At 43.4% G+C, this 23,579-nt stretch overlaps 1 protein-coding gene and 2 long non-coding RNA genes across 5 annotated transcripts in view; all 3 read left to right on the top strand.

Annotated features, from left to right (window-relative positions):
• The window catches only part of LOC114647433 (USP6 N-terminal-like protein), a 284,398-nt gene extending 278,610 nt beyond the window's left edge, over window positions 1-5,788 (top strand). Inside the window, exon 15 of the mRNA XM_051923606.1 lies at window positions 2,844-5,788. Within this exon, the coding sequence (XP_051779566.1) occupies window positions 2,844-4,465 (1,622 nt within the window). The 3' untranslated portion in view covers window positions 4,466-5,788. The remainder of the gene's footprint in view (window positions 1-2,843) is intronic.
• Window positions 5,789-9,342: 3,554 nt separating this feature from the next.
• On the top strand, window positions 9,343-12,861 carry LOC127526807 (uncharacterized). Of its 3 annotated transcripts, none has more exons than XR_007934243.1 (2): window positions 9,343-9,915; window positions 10,968-12,861. It is a non-coding gene; the product is annotated as an uncharacterized LOC127526807 (long non-coding RNA). The 3 variants fall into 3 exon arrangements; XR_007934242.1 differs by having other exon boundaries at window positions 9,343-10,655; window positions 11,314-12,861; XR_007934241.1 differs by having other exon boundaries at window positions 9,343-10,655.
• Window positions 12,862-13,926: 1,065 nt separating this feature from the next.
• On the top strand, window positions 13,927-16,531 carry LOC127526809 (uncharacterized). The gene is made up of 2 exons (XR_007934246.1): window positions 13,927-15,628; window positions 15,907-16,531. It is a non-coding gene; the product is annotated as an uncharacterized LOC127526809 (long non-coding RNA).
• Window positions 16,532-23,579: the final 7,048 nt, after the last annotated feature.

Here is a 23,579-nt window from a genome sequence, read left to right as displayed (position 1 = left end):
TGAAAACTGGTCAGTGATTAGGAAAAGGGTCAGAATGAAAACCTGCAGCCACTGCGGCCCTAAATAGATAGAGATAATGATAATTAGATAGAGATAGGAAAGGCACTATATAAGATAGATAGATAGAGATATGAAAGGCACTATATGATAGATAGATAGATAGATAGATAGATAGATAGATAGATAGATAGATAGATAGATAGATAGATAGATAGATATGAAAGGCACTATATGATAGATAGAAATATGAAAGGCACTATATAATTAGATAGATAGAAATATGAAAGGCACTATATGATAGATAGATAGATAGATAGATAGATAGATAGATAGATAGATAGATAGATAGATAGATAGATAGATAGATAGATAGATAGATATGAAATGCACTATATGATAGATAGATAGAGAGACAGAGAGAAGAGATATGAAAGGCACTATTTAAATAGATAGATAGATGTGAAAGGCACTATATGATAGATAGATAGATAGATAGATATGAAAGGCACTATATGATAGATAGATAGATAGATATGAAAGGCACTATATGATAGATAGATAGAGAGATAAGAGATATGAAAGGCACTATATGATAGATAGATAGATAGATAGATAGATAGATAGATAGATAGATAGATAGATAGATAGATATGAAAGGCACTATATGATAGATAGAAATATGAAAGGCACTATATAATTAGATAGATAGAAATATGAAAGGCACTATATGATAGATAGATAGATAGATAGATAGATAGATAGATAGATAGATAGATAGATAGATAGATAGATAGATAGATAGATAGATAGATAGATAGATATGAAATGCACTATATGATAGATAGATAGAGAGACAGAGAGAAGAGATATGAAAGGCACTATTTAAATAGATAGATAGATGTGAAAGGCACTATATGATAGATAGAAAGATAGATAGATAGATAGATATGAAAGGCACTATATGATAGATAGATAGATAGATAGATATGAAAGGCACTATATGATAGATAGATAGAGAGATAAGAGATATGAAAGGCACTATATGATAGATAGATAGATAGATAGATAGATAGATAGATAGATAGATAGATAGATAGATAGATAGATAGATAGATAGATAGATAGATATGAAAGGCACTATATGATAGATAGATAGATAGATAGATAGATAGATAGATAGATAGATAGATAGATATGAAAGGCACTATATGATAGATAGATAGAGAGATAGAGAGAAGAGATATGAAAGGCACTATTTAAATAGATAGATAGATGTGAAAGGCACTATATGATAGATAGAAAGATAGATAGATAGATAGATATGAAAGGCACTATATGATAGATAGATAGATAGATAGATATGAAAGGCACTATATGATAGATAGATAGAGAGATAAGAGATATGAAAGGCACTATATGATAGATAGATAGATAGATAGATAGATAGATAGATAGATAGATAGATATGAAAGGCACTATATGATAGATAGATAGATAGATAGATAGATAGATAGATAGATAGATAGATAGATAGATAGATAGATAGATATGAAAGGCACTATATGATAGATAGATAGAGAGATAGAGAGAAGAGATATGAAAGGCACTATTTAAATAGATAGATAGATGTGAAAGGCACTATATGATAGATAGAAAGATAGATAGATAGATAGATATGAAAGGCACTATATGATAGATAGATAGATAGATAGATAGATATGAAAGGCACTATATGATAGATAGATAGATAGATATGAAAGGCACTATATGATAGATAGATAGAGAGATAAGAGATATGAAAGGCACTATATGATAGATAGATAGATAGATATGAAAGGCACTATATGATAGATAGATAGATAGATAGATAGATAGATAGATAGATAGATAGATAGATAGATAGATAGATATGAAAGGCACTATATGATAGATAGATAGAGAGATAGAGAGAAGAGATATGAAAGGCACTATTTAAATAGATAGATAGATGTGAAAGGCACTATATGATAGATAGAAAGATAGATAGATAAATAGATAGATATGAAAGGCACTATATGATAGATAGATAGATAGATAGATAGATAGATAGATATGAAAGGCACTATATGAAAGATAGATAGATAGATAGATAGATAGATAGATAGATAGATAGATAGATAGATAGATAGATAGATAGATAGATACGAAAGGCACTATATGAAAGATAGATAGATAGATAGATAGATAGATAGATAGATAGATAGATAGATAGATATGAAAGGCACTATATGAAAGATAGATAGATAGATAGATAGATAGATAGATAGATAGATAGATAGATAGATAGATAGATAGATAGATAGATAGATAGATAGATAGATAGATAGATAGATAGATAGATAGATAGATAATTGCAGTCTTATGGCTGCAGACAAAGAGCACAAACATCCATTTAACAACAATGATCATGATGTTAGGTATGTTAACAAGATACAAGCACACGTATACCAAGAATTATGCATGTTATGTATATTATATTATGTATGTATATAATTATGTATATTAACAAAGTGTAGTTATTCATTACGTGTAAAGTGATTAGAATTGCCCACACTGTCAGGGTCGGCAGCTTTCCCATAGTTCTTTCTTCACCCGGTCCACTGTGAAGGTCAGTCGTAGTTAGCTGGGAGGTAATATGAAAGTAAAGCGTAATGCGTGGACCATAAAGGATGAGTGACATTGTGCAAAGTGCCAAAGTGATTGTTATTTTTTAAAAGTGGTTGCCAAATGTATCCGTTTGTCATCTTTGTAGAATACCTTAGCATGTTAATCTTACAGACATTTTTTTTCTCACTTTCTCACAGCCAAACCTGATGAGTTTCCCAAGGAGAAGCTTGGCGTAGAGCGTTCCATCACTCTGGTACCAATAGAACCCCCCCAGCCTGCCAACGGAAACAAGAAGCCTGCCCGAGCAGAGTCTGTCGATCTCCAGATTGAAGTAGCCGAGGAGAAATCACCAGCGTCTGAGAGCACAGTTGCGCCCGATCACATTGTGACAGTACCCTCTCCGGAGCCCGTTTTGGTCCACGCACCTGAAGTGCAGAGCAATGCTTCTCCAGAACTGTCCCATTCTTCCAGTCCTGAAAGTGGTGAGGATGGTACATCACAGGCCGAACTGGAAGTGATGGAAGAACCCGTCAGTGAGTTACAAGTTGAAGCCTCTTCTCCGACAAACGAGCACAGCAGTGAAAAGAAGGAAGTAAACGGCAAAGATCCCATCTCAGAGGTCGTCCCTCTCAGTTCTTTAGACATTTGCATCCAGCCAGAAGAAATGTTCATTTTGGCACCATTGCCCAGACAAAGGAATAATATGGAGAGGAGTGCTGGTGTGGATAAACAGCAGGAAATGAGTGAATGGCCTCCACCGTATGACCCCTTGATGAACGAACAAAATTTTACAACATTGGAGAAAGCTGAATTCATAGAATCGAATGTACAGGAAAGTGAAAACGTCGACCAGCACTTTGATCTGCTGCCACCACCACCACCACCGGTGGAGGATCTTCAACAGTTTTCACAGGGCCCTGATTGCTCGTTGTCAAATACGGATTTACTTCAAAAGAATATGCCTTTCTTGGAGGAGCCACCTCCTCCACTAGATGCGGCTGCCCTTGCGGTAGACATACCATTTCCTTCTTATGTGCCAGAGGATAATATGGATACTCTTGAGCTGATGGAACACCTGGGTGAAAGACGACCATCCAATATGTCCCAGTATGACAACTTGCTTGTAGGGAACATGGATGATAAGTGCATGGCCCCCGCTGATCCCACGGCTATTCCGTCACAAACCGTACCTCAGTTTCCAGGCCCAGAACCCAGAACATCTGAAATTCCAAGCTCTCTTCCCTGTGGCTCGGACACACCAGAACTTTTAAAGAACGATTTGCCATCTTCTCCTCCTCTACATGTGCCATATTTTGTACCTCATCAAGTTGTAACAACTTCGCTCGCCACAGTCATTGCAATATGTGAAAGCGACCAGCCTCTCGAATGTGAAACGCAGGAGAGTAGACATTTTTTACCAAGCCAATGTTTAGAAAGTAAGAAAACCGTCACACACTATGAGCTGGTCGAGTCCAACTCTCAGGACCACAAGGCCGGTGCCGGACTTTACCAGCTCTCACACCAAAAACAGACGGTGCCTCCAATTCTGGATGACGGTAACTTCATTAGGAGTTGCCAAGAATCATCAGATCAGAGGTTTGTATCTGATGGAGGGCCCTCGGACGGCCACAGGCTCATTTCAGAGGCGTTAATACGGACATCGCCTGTGGTGGTGAGAGCCTCAGCCATCCCTCCAGCAATACCACCAAAACAAAGGAGACCAAAGCCCCCTCCGAGTATCTCCTCGACACATTCAGATACGGATTTCTACCGGGCGCACTCGACGACTGCGCCACTTCCAAAGTCAATAACGTTTTAAGAGTTCGCGTATTTAATCGTTTCGTTTCAAGGAAAACTGCTGTGACCCATTTATAACGTACTTTTTAAAGTAATGGCTTTGACCGATTTTAGTGCACAGCAAAAGCTTAATATAATAGCAGCAAATGTTTTTAACATTGTTTTTTTTTTTTGTAATTATCAGACATTTTACATTCAGACTGAATTTTACATTTCAATTTTTAGACCTTTACGGACCGTTGCATTCATACCAGCACTTCAGTGTGTTCCTCGTCGTAATTCGAGTTGCAACTTTGTGATCGGATTGACGCTCCATTTTTTTTTTTTTTTTAATGTAAGAACTGTTTTTGTTCTATTTATATACAGATATATATTTATAAAATGCAACAGAACTTGTTTTTTTTTTTTAAAAGCTTCAAACGTAATATAAAGTGGTGGAAAGGGAAAACATCGAAATGTGCTAACTGAACCAGCGCTATTAAGAGGAAATAACGTTTTTGTGGGGTTTTATATTGTGGGTCAGAAGTGAGCACCATTTTCAACTGTCACCGTTTACGCCTTTGCTGCTTCATCGTAAACGCGATCACTTTATGAAGCACTGGCGCTCTTACAATATGGAGTGGGACGACGGTTTGAGGGGCTCCTGGGTTTTAGTAGCTGAGGGGCAGATGCTCCCGTCTGGAATTGAAATCAGGTGAAGCCGACCTCGTGCTCAGTGATACCTTTAATGTTCATCACCAGAGTGTGGGGCTTTACTCCGAGTTCGACCAGACCCGACCAGACAGCAGGGGGTAAACCTGAGCAGAATTTGGGTTTGCAAAAACGGGCTTCATTCTGCTCACAGATCTCCTTGATTATGGTATCATGTAGTAGGTAATCGCTCTCTCACTATATACTGTAAGAGAAAAGGCAGACCACGTTAAAGAGTTGGGGCTTCACCCTGATGACCCCGTATCATTGGAATGCAGCAATACAAAAGAAAATAAACTATGATTGAGTTCCAAAGTCCTTCTGATCAGGAAGAGTCGGGTCTAGGCAGCCGGACACCGGACGTGACGTCAGAGGTGGTACAGCTGTCAGTCATCTGGTCTGCAGAGGTCGGAAGAGAAAAAAGCATTAGAACACAGCGCCACCCCTGGAGCCAAGGGGAATTACAATCACCAGAGCCCTTAAGCTGTCCCCTGTGCTTAGGCACGTGACATAAGAACTTTAACAGACAAGAGGAGACCATTCAGTCCATAAAGCCTGTGTGTTTAGCTTATAACTAATGCAGATTTCTGTATCAGCTCCATGTCTCGGTAGTTTGTCCTAGAGCCCCACAACTCTCTGAGTAAAGAAGAGCTTCCTGGCTTCAGTCTTACATGCACTGCCCCTTAATTTCGACTGATGTCCCTTTAACTATATAGATGTGTGCGTATATACAGTATATATATATATAAATAATATGTATTTATAAATATACATAATATATATAGTGCCCTCCATAACATTTAGGACAAGTACTTATTTTTCCTTGATTTAGGATAGAAAGAAGGAAGCCTTTATTGTCCTTGTACCAGTACAGTAGGCTTCAACTGTAAACACTGCAAGTGTATCAAACAGCAAAGAACAAATAATATAAAATACACACATCCTCTATCCATCCTAACTACAGGGGTCTGCTGGAGCCAATCACAGCCAACACAGGGTGCAAGGCAGGAACAAACCCCAGGCAGGGTGCCAGCCCACCGCAGGGCACACACACCAAGCACAATTTAGAATCACCAATGCACCTAACCTGCATGTCATTGGACTGTGGGAGGAACTCCACGCAGACACGGGGAGAACATGCAAACTCCATGCAGGGAAGACCCGGAAAGTGAACCTGGGTCTTCTGTCTGCAAGGCGGCAGCACTACCCACTGCGCCACCGTGCCGCCCACACACATCCTATGACAAATAAATACCATACATAAATAAATAAGGGAAAGGAAATTATTATTCACTAAAGTAATCCTCATACGTACTGGAAAAAAAATTGTAACAGTTCTAGGAGTTCTTAAAATTTAAAATTCTGATGGCCCAAGGATAAAAACTATCTGTGAATCTTTTTGTTTTACTTGTAATGCTCTTGTACCGCCTGCAGAGGGCAGTAGTGTGCACAGTGAGGGGTCAGGATATGAAAGGGTCTTTAATGATTTCTCTGGCTCTGCGGTGGCGGACGTTTATCTCTCTGCTCCACAGTTTAAAATTGCAAATCAGATCATTCAGATGTTGTGATTAAAGTGCAGACTTTCATTTAAGGGGGTTTGTGTACATTTCGGTCGCACCATGTAAAAATGACAACACTGTTTCTACTTGGTTCCCCGATTTCAGGGCATCACAATGGGAAAGAAAGGGACTATATAATAGATAGATAGATAGGAAAGGCACTATATAATAGATAGATAGATAGATAGATAGATAGATAGATAGATAGATAGATAGATAGATAGATAGAGTGAAAGGCACTATATAATAGATAGATAGATAGATAGATAGATAGATAGATAGATAGATAGATAGATAGATAGATAGATAGAGTGAAAGGCACTATATAATAGATAGATAGATAGATAGATAGATAGATAGATAGATAGATAGATAGATAGATAGATAGATAGATAGATAGATAGATAGATAGATAGATAGATAGATAGATAGATAGATAGATAGATACTTTATTAATCCCAAGGGGAAATTCACAAATTTTGGGGAGAGGAATAGGCTGCGCGTATATGTAGCACTGTGGCAGTGTTTTACAGTTACGGTGGCCATGGGTCCCTCTTTATGTGTTCCCCATTACGTTGAACCCAAATCTGTAAAGGTAATGCAAAGTACAAATCGCGTAGAGTTTAACCTGCCTTGGCAGTCCCGTCTCTTATTACTATTTCAAGCGGTTCGATAAACTTCAGTCTACTGGTAAAATGAAGGATGTGTTTTTCGTATCCTCAAGAACTGTAAGAACCCCAGAGAATATCGAGAGGATGAGCTCTTGAAGTTCAGCACGACACCAGCCAGTTGCATTAAACATTTCAGACGGGTAAATAAACCGCATTAATGAATTCATTTTTTGTCCGCTTTATTTCCTCCCCAACTCATCCAAACCGTTCTTTCTTGCAGCACACCCGGCATATGATATGTCTGCGCGTTTCAGCTTTCCATTAACTCATTTGGCTGAGGCCTTTATCCAAGGCGACTCATTTATGACACGAGTGCTCCCGTTTCTTTCGGTTGTCTGATTGGAGCACAGCAGGTCACATGACTTGCGCCGGGTCACACAGTGGTGTCAGTAGCAGGAGTTGAACTCACAGCCTCAGGGTTTGAGGTCCAAAGGCTCAACCACTCCACCACACAGCCTGCTTGCTTTCCCTTTTATTGTGACACATTGGAGTCCAGCATACGTCACCATTCTGGCTGGTCAAAATTTTGCTGTGACATTTGTAATTATATAAAACTAGCCGTGTAGGGCCGTGCTGTAAAAAGCCTGGGATCCTAGAAACTATTGAAATTGTCAGAAAAATAATTGAAATGTAGAGATGTCAGGTGATTGAAAGGAACTACTCTGGGCGTCTCTCTCCTCTTGCCGACGTGCTCGCCTCGCTTGTGTATTAGCGGCGGGAGGCAAACTCAAAGGGATACCGTTTTGCCGATGTTAGCGTCTAAGCGACTTTGTCTTTCTTCGGAGGTTTCATTTTGCCGATGTGCTCGCCTCGCTTGCGTTATTAGCGGCTAATCGAGTTTTCCGTTTCCGTCACCCCGACTCCACCTCTCACTTCCGGGCTGGACAGACAGACACACACACTTCCACACGTAGACGTTTATATACAGAGATAACTGAAATCTATCATTATTTTTTTATTTGAAAAATCCATTTCCTGTAAAAGAGAACAGGCACAAGGTAAGGTAAAAGGGTTGGGGGGTCTTCTTAGAGCACTCCATTTAATGACAGCAGTGTAAGTCATGCGAAGTTTCTTCAGCAAATCAAAGTCCTCAAATGAAATGGCAGACGCTGAATCGAAATGAACGGCGACTTCCCGTTGGGTCTGTTCCTTCATTTGGTTTTGAGGTGGGACTTCGGTAGTGAGGTGATTCATCTGGGGTGGGACCGTCCTCCTCTCTGGGATGGAAAAAGGAAGAGACATTGGCGGCTAAACCCGTTCCCCCCATGTTTTTTGCCGCAGAGTCCTCAGCACAGTCCCGCGCGTGTGTGTGTGACGTCATATTATAACACCGCGTGTCACTTTAAGTAACCTGCAAACGGTCACCGATTCACATCAACAACGATCAGAGCCGACATGTAAAAGTGACTTAGGAACTCAAATCAAACACTCAACACCAGAACATCCAGCAGGAAACCTCATTGGCGGGACCCCAACAGCATAAAGGGTGGTCTTGTGCGCTATACACTAATTACAAATGACTTGCGGTAGAACTCTGCCTTATGTGAGGTGCCAATTCATAAAGTGAAATGTGCCAAATGGATAGTTTGTGATTATAAAATCTATGGAGGGATTAGAAAGAATTCACCCGAAGTGGATAGAAACTTGTGACTCCCACTGTGCACTTGCACAAGAGAGCAGCTATGTGTTCATCCAGATTAATTCAAGCCCCCTCGTCGTCTGAGCGCCTCAGAAATAACGCCTTTCCGCTTCTCCCCCGTTCTCAACCGGCCCGCTGCTCTCATTATCCAAGCTTCAAGTTGCACCCGTAATGCGCCGAGACGTCCATTGCGTCGTACAGTGAGACGATGGTTTCTCTGACTCAGTCCTGAAGACCCCCGTGTGGCTGCCGCTTTTTGTTCTCTTTTATTTTTTTAATAAAGTCTGTTATTTCCCTTTTTCTATGTTTTGGGTCAATGCAGAAATCACATCACGCGTATTTTTATTAGAATGTACCCAGCAGTTACATGTATTACGTGGAGATAATTTATTTGATTTTTTTATTAACCTGATTTTTAAGATTGTCATCAGATTTCCGATTCTTTACTTCGTCATTTCCTGATTAGTGAGTGTGACGCTGAAGTCCTTGCAGCATTTGGTGTCGTTGTCCTAGGTGTCCGCTCTTCTCGTTGTTGTCATTAGGATTCAATTAATAAAATAAATGTAAGTTAAAGCTACCGTATCACTTCCAATTTGAGATGTACTTTAGTGTGTGTTTCCAAAGTTAAAATTAAGGCGCGTCTTCAATTTGAGGGACGTCATTGTCACACCTCATAAGACCTTCTGCAGCCAAAGAAATAGCAGGAAATATGCTCATGCGGGCTTGTGATTGGACAGCGACTCAGCGGACACGGAAAGGGAAATCGATTCGGTTTATGTGGGCTTTTGATTTCCCAGGGAAATCGATTTGGTTCATGCCAGCTTCTGAAAGCGAAATCGATTCTGTTTTACGTACACTTTTGATAGGGAATTCGATTTGATGTGCACCGGCTTCTGAAAGCAAAACCAATAAGGTTTATGTGGGCCGTTGACTTCTCAGGGAGATCAGTTTGGTACACACGGGCCTCTGAAAGTGAAATAGATTCTGATTTACGTAGGCTTTTGACACAGGAATCAATTTGGTGTGCGCAAGCTTCAGAAAGTGAAATCGATTTGGTGCCTACAGGCTTCTGAAAGGGAAGTGGATTCGAAGTTCACGGTCTTCTAAAAGTGAAATCGATTCGGTTCACGCGGCTTCTAAAAGTGAAATCGATTCAAAGTGCACAGTCTTCAGAAAGCGAAATCGATTTGGTGCCTACAGGCTTCTGAAAGGGAAGTGGATTCGAAGTTCACGGTCTTCTAAAAGTGAAATCGATTCGGTTCACGCGGCTTCTAAAAGTGAAATCGATTCAAAGTACACAGTCTTCTGAAAGTGAAATCGATTCGGTGTACGCAGGCTTCTGAAGGGGATATCGATTTGCTGCACACAGGCTTCTTAAAGTAAAATCAATTTGGTTTACGCAGACGTCTGAAATGAAAATCGATTTGGCATATTCTGGCCCCTAAAAACAAAATCGACAGGACAGGAAATTCGATTTGATGTGCACTGGCTTCTGAAAGCAAAACCAATAAGGTTTATGTGAGCCTTTGATTTCCCAGGGAGATCGATTGGATACACGTGGGCTTCTGAAAGTAAAATCGATTCGATTTTCGTACAGTTTTGACAGGGAGATCAATTTGATGTACACAGGATTCTGAAAGCAAAACCAATAAAGTTATTATGGGCCTTTGATTTCCCAGGGACATCAATTTGGTACACATGGACTTCTGAACGTGAAATCAATTCGGTTTTACGCAGGCTTATGACACGGAAATCAATTTGGTGCACACAAACCTCAGAAAGGGATGTTGATTTGGCACGAACTGGCGTCTGAAAGTGAAATCAGTTCAGTTTTAATGGGCTTTGGACGGGGAAATTGATTTGGTGCACGCAGTCTTGTAAAAGTGAAATCGATTCGGTTTTCCCATGCTTTTGACAGGGAAGTCGATTTGATGTACACAGACTCCTGAAAGTGAAATCAATAAGGTTTATGCGGGCCTTTGACTTCTCAGGGAGATCAGTTTGGTACACACGAGCCTCTGAAAGTGAAGTCGATTCTGTTTTATGTAGGCTTTTGACACAGAAATCAATTTGGTGTGCGCAAGCTTCAGAAAGCGAAATCGATTTGGTGCCTACAGGCTTCTGAAAGGGAAGTGGATTTGGTTTACGCAGGCTTCTTAAAGTAAAATCAATTTGGTTTACGTAGACGTCTGAAATGGAAATTGATTTGGCACATTCTGGCCCCTAAAAGCAAAATCAATTCGGTTTTCACAGAATCTTGACAGGGAATTCGATTTGATGTGCACTGGCTTCTGAAAGCAAAACCAATAAGGTTTATGTAGGCCTTTGATTTCCCAGGGTGATCAATTTGGTACACATGGGCTTCTGAAAGTGAAATCGATTCGGTTTTACGCAGGTTTATGACACGGAAATGAATTTGGTGCACACAAACTTCAGAAAGGGATGTTGATTTAGCACGTACTGGCATCTGAAAGCGAAATCAGTTCAGTTTCAACAGGCTTTTGATGGGGAAATTGATTTGGTGCACACAGTCTTGTAAAACTGAAATCGATTCGGTTTTTCGCAGGCTTTTGATGGGGAAATCGATTTGATGCATGTAGACTTCTGAAAGCAAAATCAATAAGGTTTATGCGGGCCTTCGAGTTCCCTGAGAGATTAATTTGGTACACACGGGCCTCTGAAAGTGAAATCGATTTTGTGTTAAGTAGGCTTTTGACATGGAACTTAAATTGCCGTGCGCACGCTTCTGAAAGTGAAATCGATTCAGTTTACGCAGGCTTCTGAAGGGGATGTCGATTTGCCACACACAGGCTTCTTAAAGTAAGATCAATTTGGTTTACGCAGGCATCTGAAATGGAAATAGATTTGGCACATTCTGGGCCCTAAAAGTGAAATCGATTCGGCTTTTGACAGGGAAATTGATTTGATGTGCACTGGCTTCTGAAAGCACAACCAATAAGGTTTATGTAGGCCTTTGATTTCCCAGGGTGATCAATTTGGTACACATGGGCTTCTGAAAGTGAAATGATTCGGTTTTACGCAGGCTTTTGACACGGAAATCGATTTGGTGTCCGCAGGCTTCACAAAGGGAAATCAATTCCGTTTTCATGGACTTTTAACATTGAAATTGACATGGTGCGCACAGGACTCTGAAATTGAAATCAATTTGGTTTTCACAGGCTTCTGAAAGGGAAATCAATTCGGTTTTACGCAGGCTTTTGATAGGGAAATAGATTTGTTGTGCACAGCCTTCTGAAAGCAAAATCGATTCGTTTTTCACAAACTTTTAACATTGAAATTGACCTTGTGCATGCAGGACTCTGAAATTGACATGAATTTGGCGCAAGGGCTTCTGAAATCGAAATCGATTTGGTTTTCACAGGCCTTTGACAAGGAAATGGATTTGTTGTGCGCAGGATTCTGAAAGCGAAATCAATTCAGTTTTCAGTTGAATTTGACTTAGTGCACACAGGACTCTGAAATCGATTTGGCTTTCACAGGCCCTTGACACGGAAATCGATTTGGTGCACACAGGCGCCTGAAAGGAAAATCGATTCTCGATTCAACCGATGCGAGCTTCTGAAAGGGAAAGTGGCGCAGCGTGCGTGGTCGGGCTGAGCGAGTGAAACTGATTCCATGAAAGGGAACAAAATCCTGGACTCGGTATTCAGGTGTAGTTACTTATCTTATGTTCTTATACATAGCAGGCATGTATTTTTCCGCACAATTTGTTTTTGAAAATTCAGGGGGGGGGGGGGTGCATCTTAAATTTCAGGGCGTCTTAAACTTAGAACAATACGGTATTTCCAGATGTCTTATAAGTGCTTTCTCAATGCAGAATAACAGAAGAGAAAAACATCCAACCCGCTGAATCCGAACACAGGGTCACGGGGGTCTGCTGGAGCCAATCCCAGCCAACACAGGGCACAAGGCAGGAACCAATCTCGGACAGGGTGCCAACCCACCGCAGGACACACACAAGCACACACTAGGGCCAATTTAGAATCCCCAATCCACCTAACCTGCATGTCTTTGGACTGTGGGAGGAAACCCACACAGACACGGGGAGAACATGCAAACTCCACGCAGGGAGGACCCGGGAATCGAACCCAGGTCCCCAGGTCTCCCAACTGCGAGGCAGCAGCGCTACCCACTGCACCACCGTGCCGCCCGAAGAGAAAAACGAGCCGACTAAATGGGATCAGCTTATAGGTTTGTGAAACTGGTGGGAAGTAAAACAGCAGCCACATGGGGGTCCTCGGCACTGAGTTTGAGGGCCATTGCGTTGAGGTATTCTTCTGACGTCAGTTTTAGTACTTTGAAGGTGTCCTCGTTTAAAACGTTTACGAAAATCCGTTCATTTTCGCTATTCATTGACCTGGAGACATAACTGCATGGATGGACCCAACGCAAATGATATGGAGATTTGCTTAATCCGGTGAACAGTTGTGATGAGAACAGGCCTTTCGGTCCAACAGGCTTTGCCCGTCCAATTCAAGATTAGTCGAGATTAGAAGGTTGCTGAAGTCCTGCTCTTCACCACACTACTTGGTCTTTTATTTCCATGTGTTTGTGCTTCATTGTGTGAAGAAGAACCGCCTAACGTTTGTGCGGAATTTATCCTGATGTTTCCATCCGAGTCCCCACATTCGTGTTGCAGAAATAAGTCCACTGTGCAAATTCCTTTCGTAATTTTAAACACTTCAGTTGTGTCACCGTGACGTACAGAATCCTGAAAATGGCCGCTACGTTTTATTGCAACAAGAACCTTCCAAGAAGTAAACAGGCGCTTTGGTCAGGGGGTGGGGTTTTAGCAACACAAAACAGAGGACTAGCCAATCCGGCTCTGTTTCAATGTGTCTGACTGGGTAGCTCCGCCCTGGTAAAGGCTTGGGGTCACAAGTTAGACTCCTCCTTCCTGGACCAGAAGGGGCGGAGCCTTTTGGAGTGATGGGGGGAGGGCGTGATCAGTTCACCCTCCTGGGTTGTCTTCTCTGAGCTGCGGAGGGAGACTGTCACCACCATCGCCCCCTCCGGTCGAGAGCTGGTATTGCATACCTGATCAGAGCCGGCGAGGCGATCCCCAGACGTGCATGCATGACACGCCTCATAATCTCCGAAATGAAAAGATTCCCCTCTCCTCTTAGCTGGTACCTCTTAATCCCAGACGCTGCCTCGTCGCTCTCCTCTGGACTTTCTTTAGCGCTGCACTCCGTACTCCCGGCGCGGCCTCACCAGTGAGTTACAGAACTCACTTGTATTGGTTTTGACTAAATACCGCCATCTGTTGGTAGCAAAAAGTAACAAGTTCAGTTTCTGCCTGCTGAGGTGCATCGGTTTACTTGACTTGCAAATGCTGCTCACTTCTTTTCCCACACACCTCCCTACGGGGCGTGCTGTCACATAATGGCACCGGATGGTGACGACGTGCTGCGTGTTGCACATGCAAGTGCGAATTTCACTGCAACCCTACAAACTGATATTGTATTGGTTACTGATGCCCATTACTTAAACAATACCACCACCCGCTGGATTAAAGTTGTATTACATGTGATATTAATTTACAGAGCACTTTTCTCGCTACCCAAGGGAGTGGGGAGCCACTTGGACCACCACCAACATGCAGCACCCACCTGGATGATGAGACGGCAGCCATTCTTGTACCAGTACGCTCACCACACATTACGCTATTAGGGCCAACAGAGATAATTAAGACAATTAGGGACAGGGGATGATTAGAGGGTCTGGAATGAACAGACTGGGGTGGGCAATTTAGCCAGGACATTGATAAACCCCCTACTCTTTATGACCAAAGAGAGGGTCACAACATTGGCACCAATGGTTTTTTTTTTTTTTAGGCAAGGCGAGTTAGGATCCCCCTGCTGGCGTCACCAACACCACTGCCAGCAGCAATCCAAGCTTTCCTGGTTGGTCTCCCATCCAAGTACTCGTCATATCTAAACATGCTTAACTTCAGCATGATGCCTTGTTCTTGTGCTGGTTAGCAAGATCTTCCATCCATCCGTGTTCCTACCACAAACACACTCAAACTCTCAGGCCAATTTAGCAGTTCACAGTTTTATAAAAGTGCAATTTCTGTTCTGTTATCAAAAGGTAACATCTGCCTGAACAGAGTAACCCCTTTAGAGACACAGCGTCCCCGTTATTCATATCATTCTTTATTTAAAATACTCATACCGTTCAAGGCCATGAGGAACCAGAGCCCACCCATGCCTGCCAGTGTTGCCAGGTCCACAGTTTTCTGCCCCCTAGTTTGGCTGTTTTCGTTTGGTTTACACGGGAAGAAAAGTGGACTTTCAAGGGTTTCATTTTAGGGTTCAGTGCCGCTCGATGCAACAATGGGAACAACTGGGATGTTAGCACTCTGAGGGGGAAGCAAACTCTTCACTGTTTTAGTTTGCATTTTGGTCAATGGGGAAAAATACACCATGTACTGGGCTGGTTTCTAGTGCCATTGGGTGAATTTGGGCTGGCAGTTTTTGCAGAAACCTGGCAAACCTTGGCACCCACTCATTAGAACAATCCAGGCATGAACAGACCATTGTGTCCAACAAAGCCTGTTCACTTAAATCCTCCAGAAGTTGGGCTTTGGTGGTGCCTAAAAAGTCCATCCATCCATCCATTTTCCAACCCGCTGAATCCAAACACAGGGTCACGGGGGTCTGCTGGAGCCAAACCCAGCCAACACAGGGCACAAGGCAGGGAACCAATCCTGGGCAGGGTGCCAACCCACCGCAGGACACACACAAACACACCCACACACCAAGCACACACTAGGGCCAATTTAGAATCACCAATCCACCTAACCTGCATGTCTTTGGACTGTGGGAGGAAACCGGAGCACCCGGAGGAAACCCACACAGACACGCGGAGACCTAAAAAGTCCTTGGTCACTTATTCCATGTGGTTCACTGTGTAAAAAGAAAAACTTCCTAATGTTGGTGTAAAATATCCCCTTAACTGTGTCCCCCGTGTTCTTACTGAACTCATTTTAAAGTCACGACTCCATCCACTGCACTAATTCCCTTCATAATTTCAAAAGAACTCAACTGAGAAACCCGTTGGGGTAAAGAAGAGGAAAATAACAAAAATTGGCGCAGCGGCACCACCTGGTGGACAGAGAGAGGCACTGCAGGCTGAAAGATCTCCCAACTCCTTTCATTTAAATAGGAAGGTGACAACCGCCGGGGCAGGTGACATGTTGGAAATGTAAACCCAATTTTGGTAACTGGGGTACCAGAGAGCTTTTTTTTTTTTTTCTAAAAGTGGTAAAGAACTGGGCAATTCTTTTACTATTTTAAAAAGTGTGGTTATATTGCAATTTTATATTAAAGGACTCAGTAAGTGTACATTAAATGCTGCATTTTTATATGTTTTTCAAGTTACCTTTTTATTTTATTATTTCATGTATGTCTTAAGTAACGTAAAGCAAATGCCTAAAATTAATATATTTAAACCCTTCTCCCCAAAAAGGGCTGACTTTTAAAAAAAAAAAAAAAAAAAGGAAACCCCATTGTTTTGTATGAAAAAGCTCAGGAAAAGAAGTGGTAGCTTCTGTTATGGACAGAATCCAGTAAGGACCGCTACAAGACCACCCTTCGTCGCTGGATGCGTTGAGTATTCTCGTTCGGTCTCGTTTTTTTTTCAGTTTGCACTTTGTTTTTTTTATTAAATGAGCAATGTATGTAACCTTAAAGAAAGAAAGATAGAAAGAAAACTCTTCAAGTGCTTCCTTGATGCTGCGTGTTTCGTTTGTATTATTTCTGTACTCTGTGCATTCCTTTTCTAAGGAGTGGGAGAGCTCCGACCAACTTGTTTTGGTTTTATTCTCATTTTTAACTTGTAAATATCGTTTGCATTCATGTGGCTCTTTGTATTTGTTCTTTTTATTTTTTAATTTAAAGGGAGAAAAAAAAAAAAGGTGTTCAATCTGACATGGCTGCCGTGTTCTCTCTCTGTGTCTTAATGGGAATCTTTCTTGCAGGGACTTCCGAATGTCGCGTCTCATCCTGGTGACGTGGGCGGCATGTGCTTCACGGTGGGCCTCTGGGGGATGCTTTTCTTTTTCCTTAAACCCTGCACTAGGTGGTCTCCAGTGAGGTGTCACCTTTCGAGAGGGGGACTCGCCACGCCTCACCGGGGGATGAGTGACGTCTTAAAGCAGGGGGTGTCCTGGTGGGCCACAGTGGCCGCAGGTTTTCCTAATCACTGACCAGTTTTCACTCCTTTTCCCTCCATCTGCATCCACCCCTGCGTGTTGGCCCTCCAACCTGCTGGGTAAAGCCTGGGGGTTGGTGGCAGAAGTGGCACTCCGGCCCCCATAATAAACCCTCCCACTGATCCCATTCCATCTGAACTGGTGTGGTGCTGAGGTGTCACCCATTGCTTGGCTGCACTCGGGTCCCAGTCTGGATCCTGAGTTAGTTCGTCATGTGGTGGGTGCAGCAATGCGGTGTATCAGCGGGTGCTCTTCACCTCATCCTCCTCCTCCTCCTTCATTTTCGTAGCCCTGTTTTTAAGGATTCGGTCTTCTGAATTGATTTGTTTCTTCATTAAATGGCAGCCAAACAGGAATGAGATGTGAAACGAGCTGAACTGGAACATCAAACTCCAGCCAATTTCACTCCAACCAACCTCTTAATGAGAAGTCGATTCTTGCTGTTATTGAATTTCATGACTTGTGGCTGCTCTCGTTCTGCCACAGCAGACTGTTGATTTTCTGTTTCTTCTAAGACCACCGTCAAGATGTCGAGACCAACGCAACCGAGACCTTCACCGGTCATGTGACAGCTTGTTTTGTGTCTCATTATTGTTTGGCTGCTCATTAAGGAAAAAGAAATAACATCATTTGGTGTGTGCTTGGTGTGCGTGTGTGTCCTGCGGTGGGTTGGCACCCTGCCTGGCGCCCTGTGCTGGCTGGGATTGGCTCCAGCAGACCACCCTGTGACCCTGTCGTTAGGATTCAGCGGGTTGGCAAATGGATGGATGGATATTTCTAGAACACATTTTCATACAAATTATGCAGTTTTACAAGAAAAATATCAAAATAAGATTAGGAAAAAGAAACAGCTAAGGGGGTCTGAGTCACGTCAATTAAAACGAAGGCAAAACAAGTGAATCGGCAGGAAAAAAACGGCTCACTAATTAAGAAGGGGGTTAGAATGAAAACCTGCAGCCCACCAGAACCGGACTTGGACACCCTTGAACTAAGGGGTCTGAGTCAAGTTGGCAAAAGAAGTTAATTGGCAGGAAAAACTGGTCACTAATTAAGAAGAGGGTTAGAATGAAAACCTGTGGCCCACCAGGATCGGGGTTGGACAGCCCTGTCTTTAAAGCATAGGAAAGGCGCGATATTAATGTATTATTATTATTAGTTGCATCCTGAATCTCTACACAGTTTGTAGTGGTCCGGTGCCACTCAGATGCACACCGCCATAAGGACGGTGATTTGTTTGGTTTTTTTTGGGTGGGATCCCAGGAACGCAGCCAGCTTTGGGCCGAGTCGCACCCCTCACACACAGAGACACGAAGTGACAGGACGTAAAGCTGGATATTGACTGAACACAAAATACGAGCAACAAATAAACAGGTAACCCTCCCTTTACCCCACGACGATATTAAATACGAACACAACAATAAACACGAACAGCAGTAGAGGATGAAGTGGAATGGAGGGTAAGATGACAATCCAGGAACAGCAATGCATTAAACCAGGGGTAGCAGTAGAGGCTTTTATCGACCTCTTGAACCCTCAGGTACCACGCCAAACACCAGATAAAAGACCAATTATTATTTATGAAATAATAATACTGTGCACAAAGCACCCTCCACTCCACACTACTCATACAATAACCAATACTCCATCCATCCATCCATTTTCCAACCAGCTGAATCCGAACACAGGGTCACGGGGGTCTGCTGGAGCCAATCCCAGCCAACACAGGGCACAAGGCAGGAACCAATCCTGGGCAGGGTGCCAACCCACCGCAGGGCACACACCAACACACCAAGCACACACTGGGGCCAATTTAGAATCGCCAATCCACCTAACCTGCATGTCTTTGGACTGTGGGAGGAAACCGGAGCGCCCGGAGGAAACCCACGCAGACACGGGGAGAACATGCAAACTCCACGCAGGGGGGACCCGGGAAGTGAACCCAGGTCCCCAGGTGTCCCAACTGCGAGGCAGCAGCGCTACCCACTGCAATACAATAATCACTGCTCCTCTCCCAGGCACTTCGCCACCCTACCTCCCAGCTCAGCTCAATCTCTGGGCTTTCCCAGCATCCTTTCATACCCCCTGACCCGGAAGTGGTTCCTGTCCAATCATCCACAAGTCCTCATTACTTCCGGGTCAGGGTAAAAGTCCTTCTCTTCAACCTGGAAGCACGTCGTTTCTCCTGTTCATGTGACCAGGACGTACTGTGTTAACTAATGTTGTCTTATTTTAATTTCTTATTTGTCTTTTATTTTTCTTTTCTTCATTATGTAAAGCACTTTGAGCTACTTTTTGTATGAAAATGTGCTATATAAATAAATGTTGTTGTTACAGGGCACATAACAGTCCGACAGCCTCCCTACAGCGACTCCTGGTGGCCCCCCTGGTATCCAGCAGGGCTGTGCATAAAAACTACAAAGTCCATGATGCCCTGCTGGAATTCGGGGAACTTCCATGCTGTCGGGAGAGCTCCACCTGGTGGCCTGGGGGGTGAGGGCCGGAATAGTTAGCCGTCCATCCATCACACAGGGGTGGACAATGTCGGTCCTGGAGGGACCAGCCCAGTTTCTTAATGAGAAGTCAATTATTGCTCAAGTGACATTTTGATGCTTCATTTTAGTGGTCTCGCTTGTTAAGGTTCTCCGCTCTTAATTGCTTATTTCAATCTGAAACAGCTGCTTTTATTGGCTCCTTATTAGCAGTAAGATGTAAAAGACAAAGCGGCCAGCAGTTCTCCATCTCGCTTGTTTCCATTTACATCTGTGTGTGTTCATCATGCACGGTTTGATTTAATAAAACACTTAATAGATAAATGTGACAGACTGGAAATTATTAGTTTTAGGCTTCAAATCATTTGGATGATATCCTTGGAAAGGAAAAAAATCTACGATATAAGAGCCTTGCATTGCACAGACTAACAAGCCATAAAATTAAATAAGGTCTGAGATTGGCAATGATTGGTTTCTAATTAAGCAATTGGGTGGGAATGAAAACCTGCAGCCACTGCGCCCCTCCAGGACCGACATTGCCCACCCCTGCATTAAACAGTCCTGATATGGTGAGGGGTGATGAGATCTGGGGAGCGCCCACCCCCCCCCCCCTCATTGAAGCACAGATGTGATATTCCACCGAGACGGGACAGACGAGTGACCACAAACAGCGGGGCTCCTTTGCTCCTCAGCCGACTCCCTTTTAAGATTCCTGACAGCTCCTCTTGTTCCCAGCAACCCCTGCGTTCTCCTCAAACGTCCAATCAGGGCAATGCCCTCAGGGGAGCTGGGAAATGGAGTCCTCTAAGGTGTACGAGTTGCGCTGCTACAAGTTGAAGTCGGACATTTGCATACACGTGGGGTGACTTCTGTAAAACTCACTTTCTAAGCCCCTCCACAGATTTTTTCTTCTTTATTTCTCCTCACACAACTTCTTGTATTGTTCATTTGTCAGTTTTCGTATACCACTTAGGATCAGAGTGCTGGGTCAGCCATTGTACGGCGTCCCCAGAGCAATTGCATGTTAAGGGCCCAGCAGAGTAGGACCCCCTTTATCAGTAATGGGGATTTGAACTGGCAACCTTCTGGATACCAGCGCACACCCTTAGCCTGAGAGCCACCACTCCGCGCCATCGCCCCAGATGTCTGCTTTCTGGAGGGTAAAATTCATTTTTTCCACCAATGTCCACAGACCTTTCAGAGTATTTCCAGTGGGTCACAAGTTTACAGACACTTTGTTCATATTTGGTGGCTTTGCCTTTAAATTGTTTCACTTCAGCCAAACATTTCAGGTCGCCTTCCACGAGTTTCTTACAATAAGTTGCTGGAGTTTTGGCCCACAGAGCTGGTGTAACTGGGACACTCCTTGCTCACACTCTCTTCTTCAGCTCAATCAGATTGAGGTCAGGGCTTGGTGATGGCCACTCCAATACGCTGACCTTGTTCTCCTTAAGCCATAATTTTGGAGGTCTTGTTGGGGTCCTTGTCCTTCTGGAAGACCCATTGGTGACTGGGCTTGACCTTCCTTACTGAGCTCTTGAGATGTTGCTGCAGTGTCTCTCCACCATTTTCCTTCCTCTATTTTGTCAAGTGCCCCAGTCCCTCCTGCAGCCCCCACAACATGTCGCTCACACCGTCATGCTTGGTGGTGTTCTTTGGCTTGCAGGCCTCTACATTTTTCCTCCAAACATAACGATGGTCATTATGGCCAAACAGTTCAATCTTGGGTTCCTCAGACCAGAGGACATTTCTCCAGAAGGTCAGATCTTTGTCCCCATGTGTCATTGCAAACTCCAGTGTGGCTCTTTTATAGCGCCTTTGGAGCTGTGGCATCTTCTTTGCTGAGCAGCCTTTCAGGTGAATTCGGTGACAGAATCGTTTTAATGTGGATAACGATACTCGTCTACCTGTGTCCTTCAGCATCTTCACGAGGTCCTTTGCTGTTGTTCTCAGATTGATTTGCACTTTTTGTGCCAAAGTCCGTTCTTCTCTAGGAGACACAATGCGTGTCCTTCCTGATGGGCTGGGTGGTCCAGTGGTGTTTGCACTTGTGTGTTCTTGTTTGTACAGATGAACGGGAAAGCTTCAGATGTTTGAAATTGTTCCCAAGGATGAACAGATTTTTCGGAGGTCCACCATTTTATTTTCTGAGGTCTTGTCTGATTTCTTTTGATTTTTCCCACTATGTTAAACAAAGAGGCGGTGAGTTTGATGGTCGGCCTTAACATCCATCCACACGTTGACTCCAGTTAGGCTAACTGGCAAGCAGAAGCTAATTGTCTAATTGCCTAAAGGCTTGACATCATTTCCTGGAATTTTCCAAGCTGTTTAAAGGCCCAGTTAGCAAAGTGTATGTCAACTTGTGACCCACCAGAATTGAGTTATAGTGAATAAAAAGTGAAATATTCTGTGAACATTGTAGGAAAAATGACTTTTGCCCTCCACAAAGTAGACGTCTCAAACGATATGACAGCTTTATAGTTTGTTAGTATAAAATCTGTGGAGGGCTTAGAAAGTGAGTTTTAAAGAATTCACCCAAAGTTGATGGAAACTTCTGGCTTCAGCTGTACGTCAGCGCTGTGGGTAAAGTCCAAAGGCATGAAGTCGGCCTAAGTGAGGCTTCTTCACAGGTTGGCTGGGGCTGAGAAGATGGCTTGAGGATCAGCAGCATCCAGTCCGAGGTCGTGGTCCTCTCTCCAGGTGAGGGTGAGACAACTGCCCATGGTGGAGGAGTTCAGGGATCTCAGGCTCTTGTTCACAAATGATGGAGAAAGAAAAAGAGAGAGCAGATTGAAGAGATGGGAGCAGCTGTTCTGTGGGTGTTGACTCTAAAGACAAAACTCTCGGTTTACTGGCCGATCTACACCACCCTGGCCATGAGCTGTGGGCAGTGACTGAAAAAATGAGATTGTGACTTCTTCTTCGTCTTTCGACTGCTCCTGTTAGGGGTCACCACAGCGGATTATCTTCTTCCATATCTTTCTGTCCTCTGTATCTTGTTCTGTCACACCCATCACCTGCATGTCCTCTCTCCCCACATCCATAAACCTTCTCTTAGGCCTTCCTCTTCTCCTCTTCCCTGGCAGCTCTATCCTTAGCATCCTTCTCTCATATATGCCCAGCATCTCTCCTCTGCACATGTCCAAGCCAACTCAATCTCGCCTCTCTGACTTTATCTCTCAACCGTCCAACTTGAGCTGACCCTCTAATGTCCTCATTTCTAATGCTGTCCATCCTTGTCACACACAATGCAAATCTTAGCATCTTTAACTCTGCCACCTCCAGCTCTGTCTCCTGCTTTCTGGTCAGTGCCACCATCTCCAACCCATATAACGTAGCTGAGATTATGAGTACAAGCACAGAAATAAGGTTTCTTCAACAGGTTGGCTAGACTGCCACTTCTAGATATGGTGAGAAGATGGCCTGAGGATCAGCAGCTCCAAGTCCGAGGTTGTGGTTCTCTCTCTCTTGGAAAAAGTGGAGTGCTATTTCCAGGTGAGGAGGAAACAACTGCCCATGGTGGAGGAGTTCAGGTATCTCAGGGTCTTGTTCACGAGTGATGCAGAAAGAGAACATGAGATGGGTAAGCAGACTGAAGAGACGGCAGCAGCTGTTCTGCAGTCGCTGCACAGGTCTGTGGTGATAAAGGAAGAACCTAAAGAGTCTAAAGACAAAACTCTTGGTTTACCGGTAGATCTGCATTACGCTGCTCAGGAGCTTTGAGTAGAGACCAAGTGAACAAGATCGGTAAAAATGACATTTTAAACAGGGTGGCTGGGCCAACACTCCAAGAATTGGGTGAGCGGATGGGAGGAGGATCAGCACCTCCAAGTTTAGGGTTGTGGTTGT

Source organism: Erpetoichthys calabaricus, chromosome 2 (assembly GCF_900747795.2).
Source record: "Erpetoichthys calabaricus chromosome 2, fErpCal1.3, whole genome shotgun sequence".
NCBI lineage: Eukaryota > Metazoa > Chordata > Cladistia > Polypteriformes > Polypteridae > Erpetoichthys > Erpetoichthys calabaricus.
This window is presented reverse-complemented; position numbering and strand designations above follow the sequence as displayed.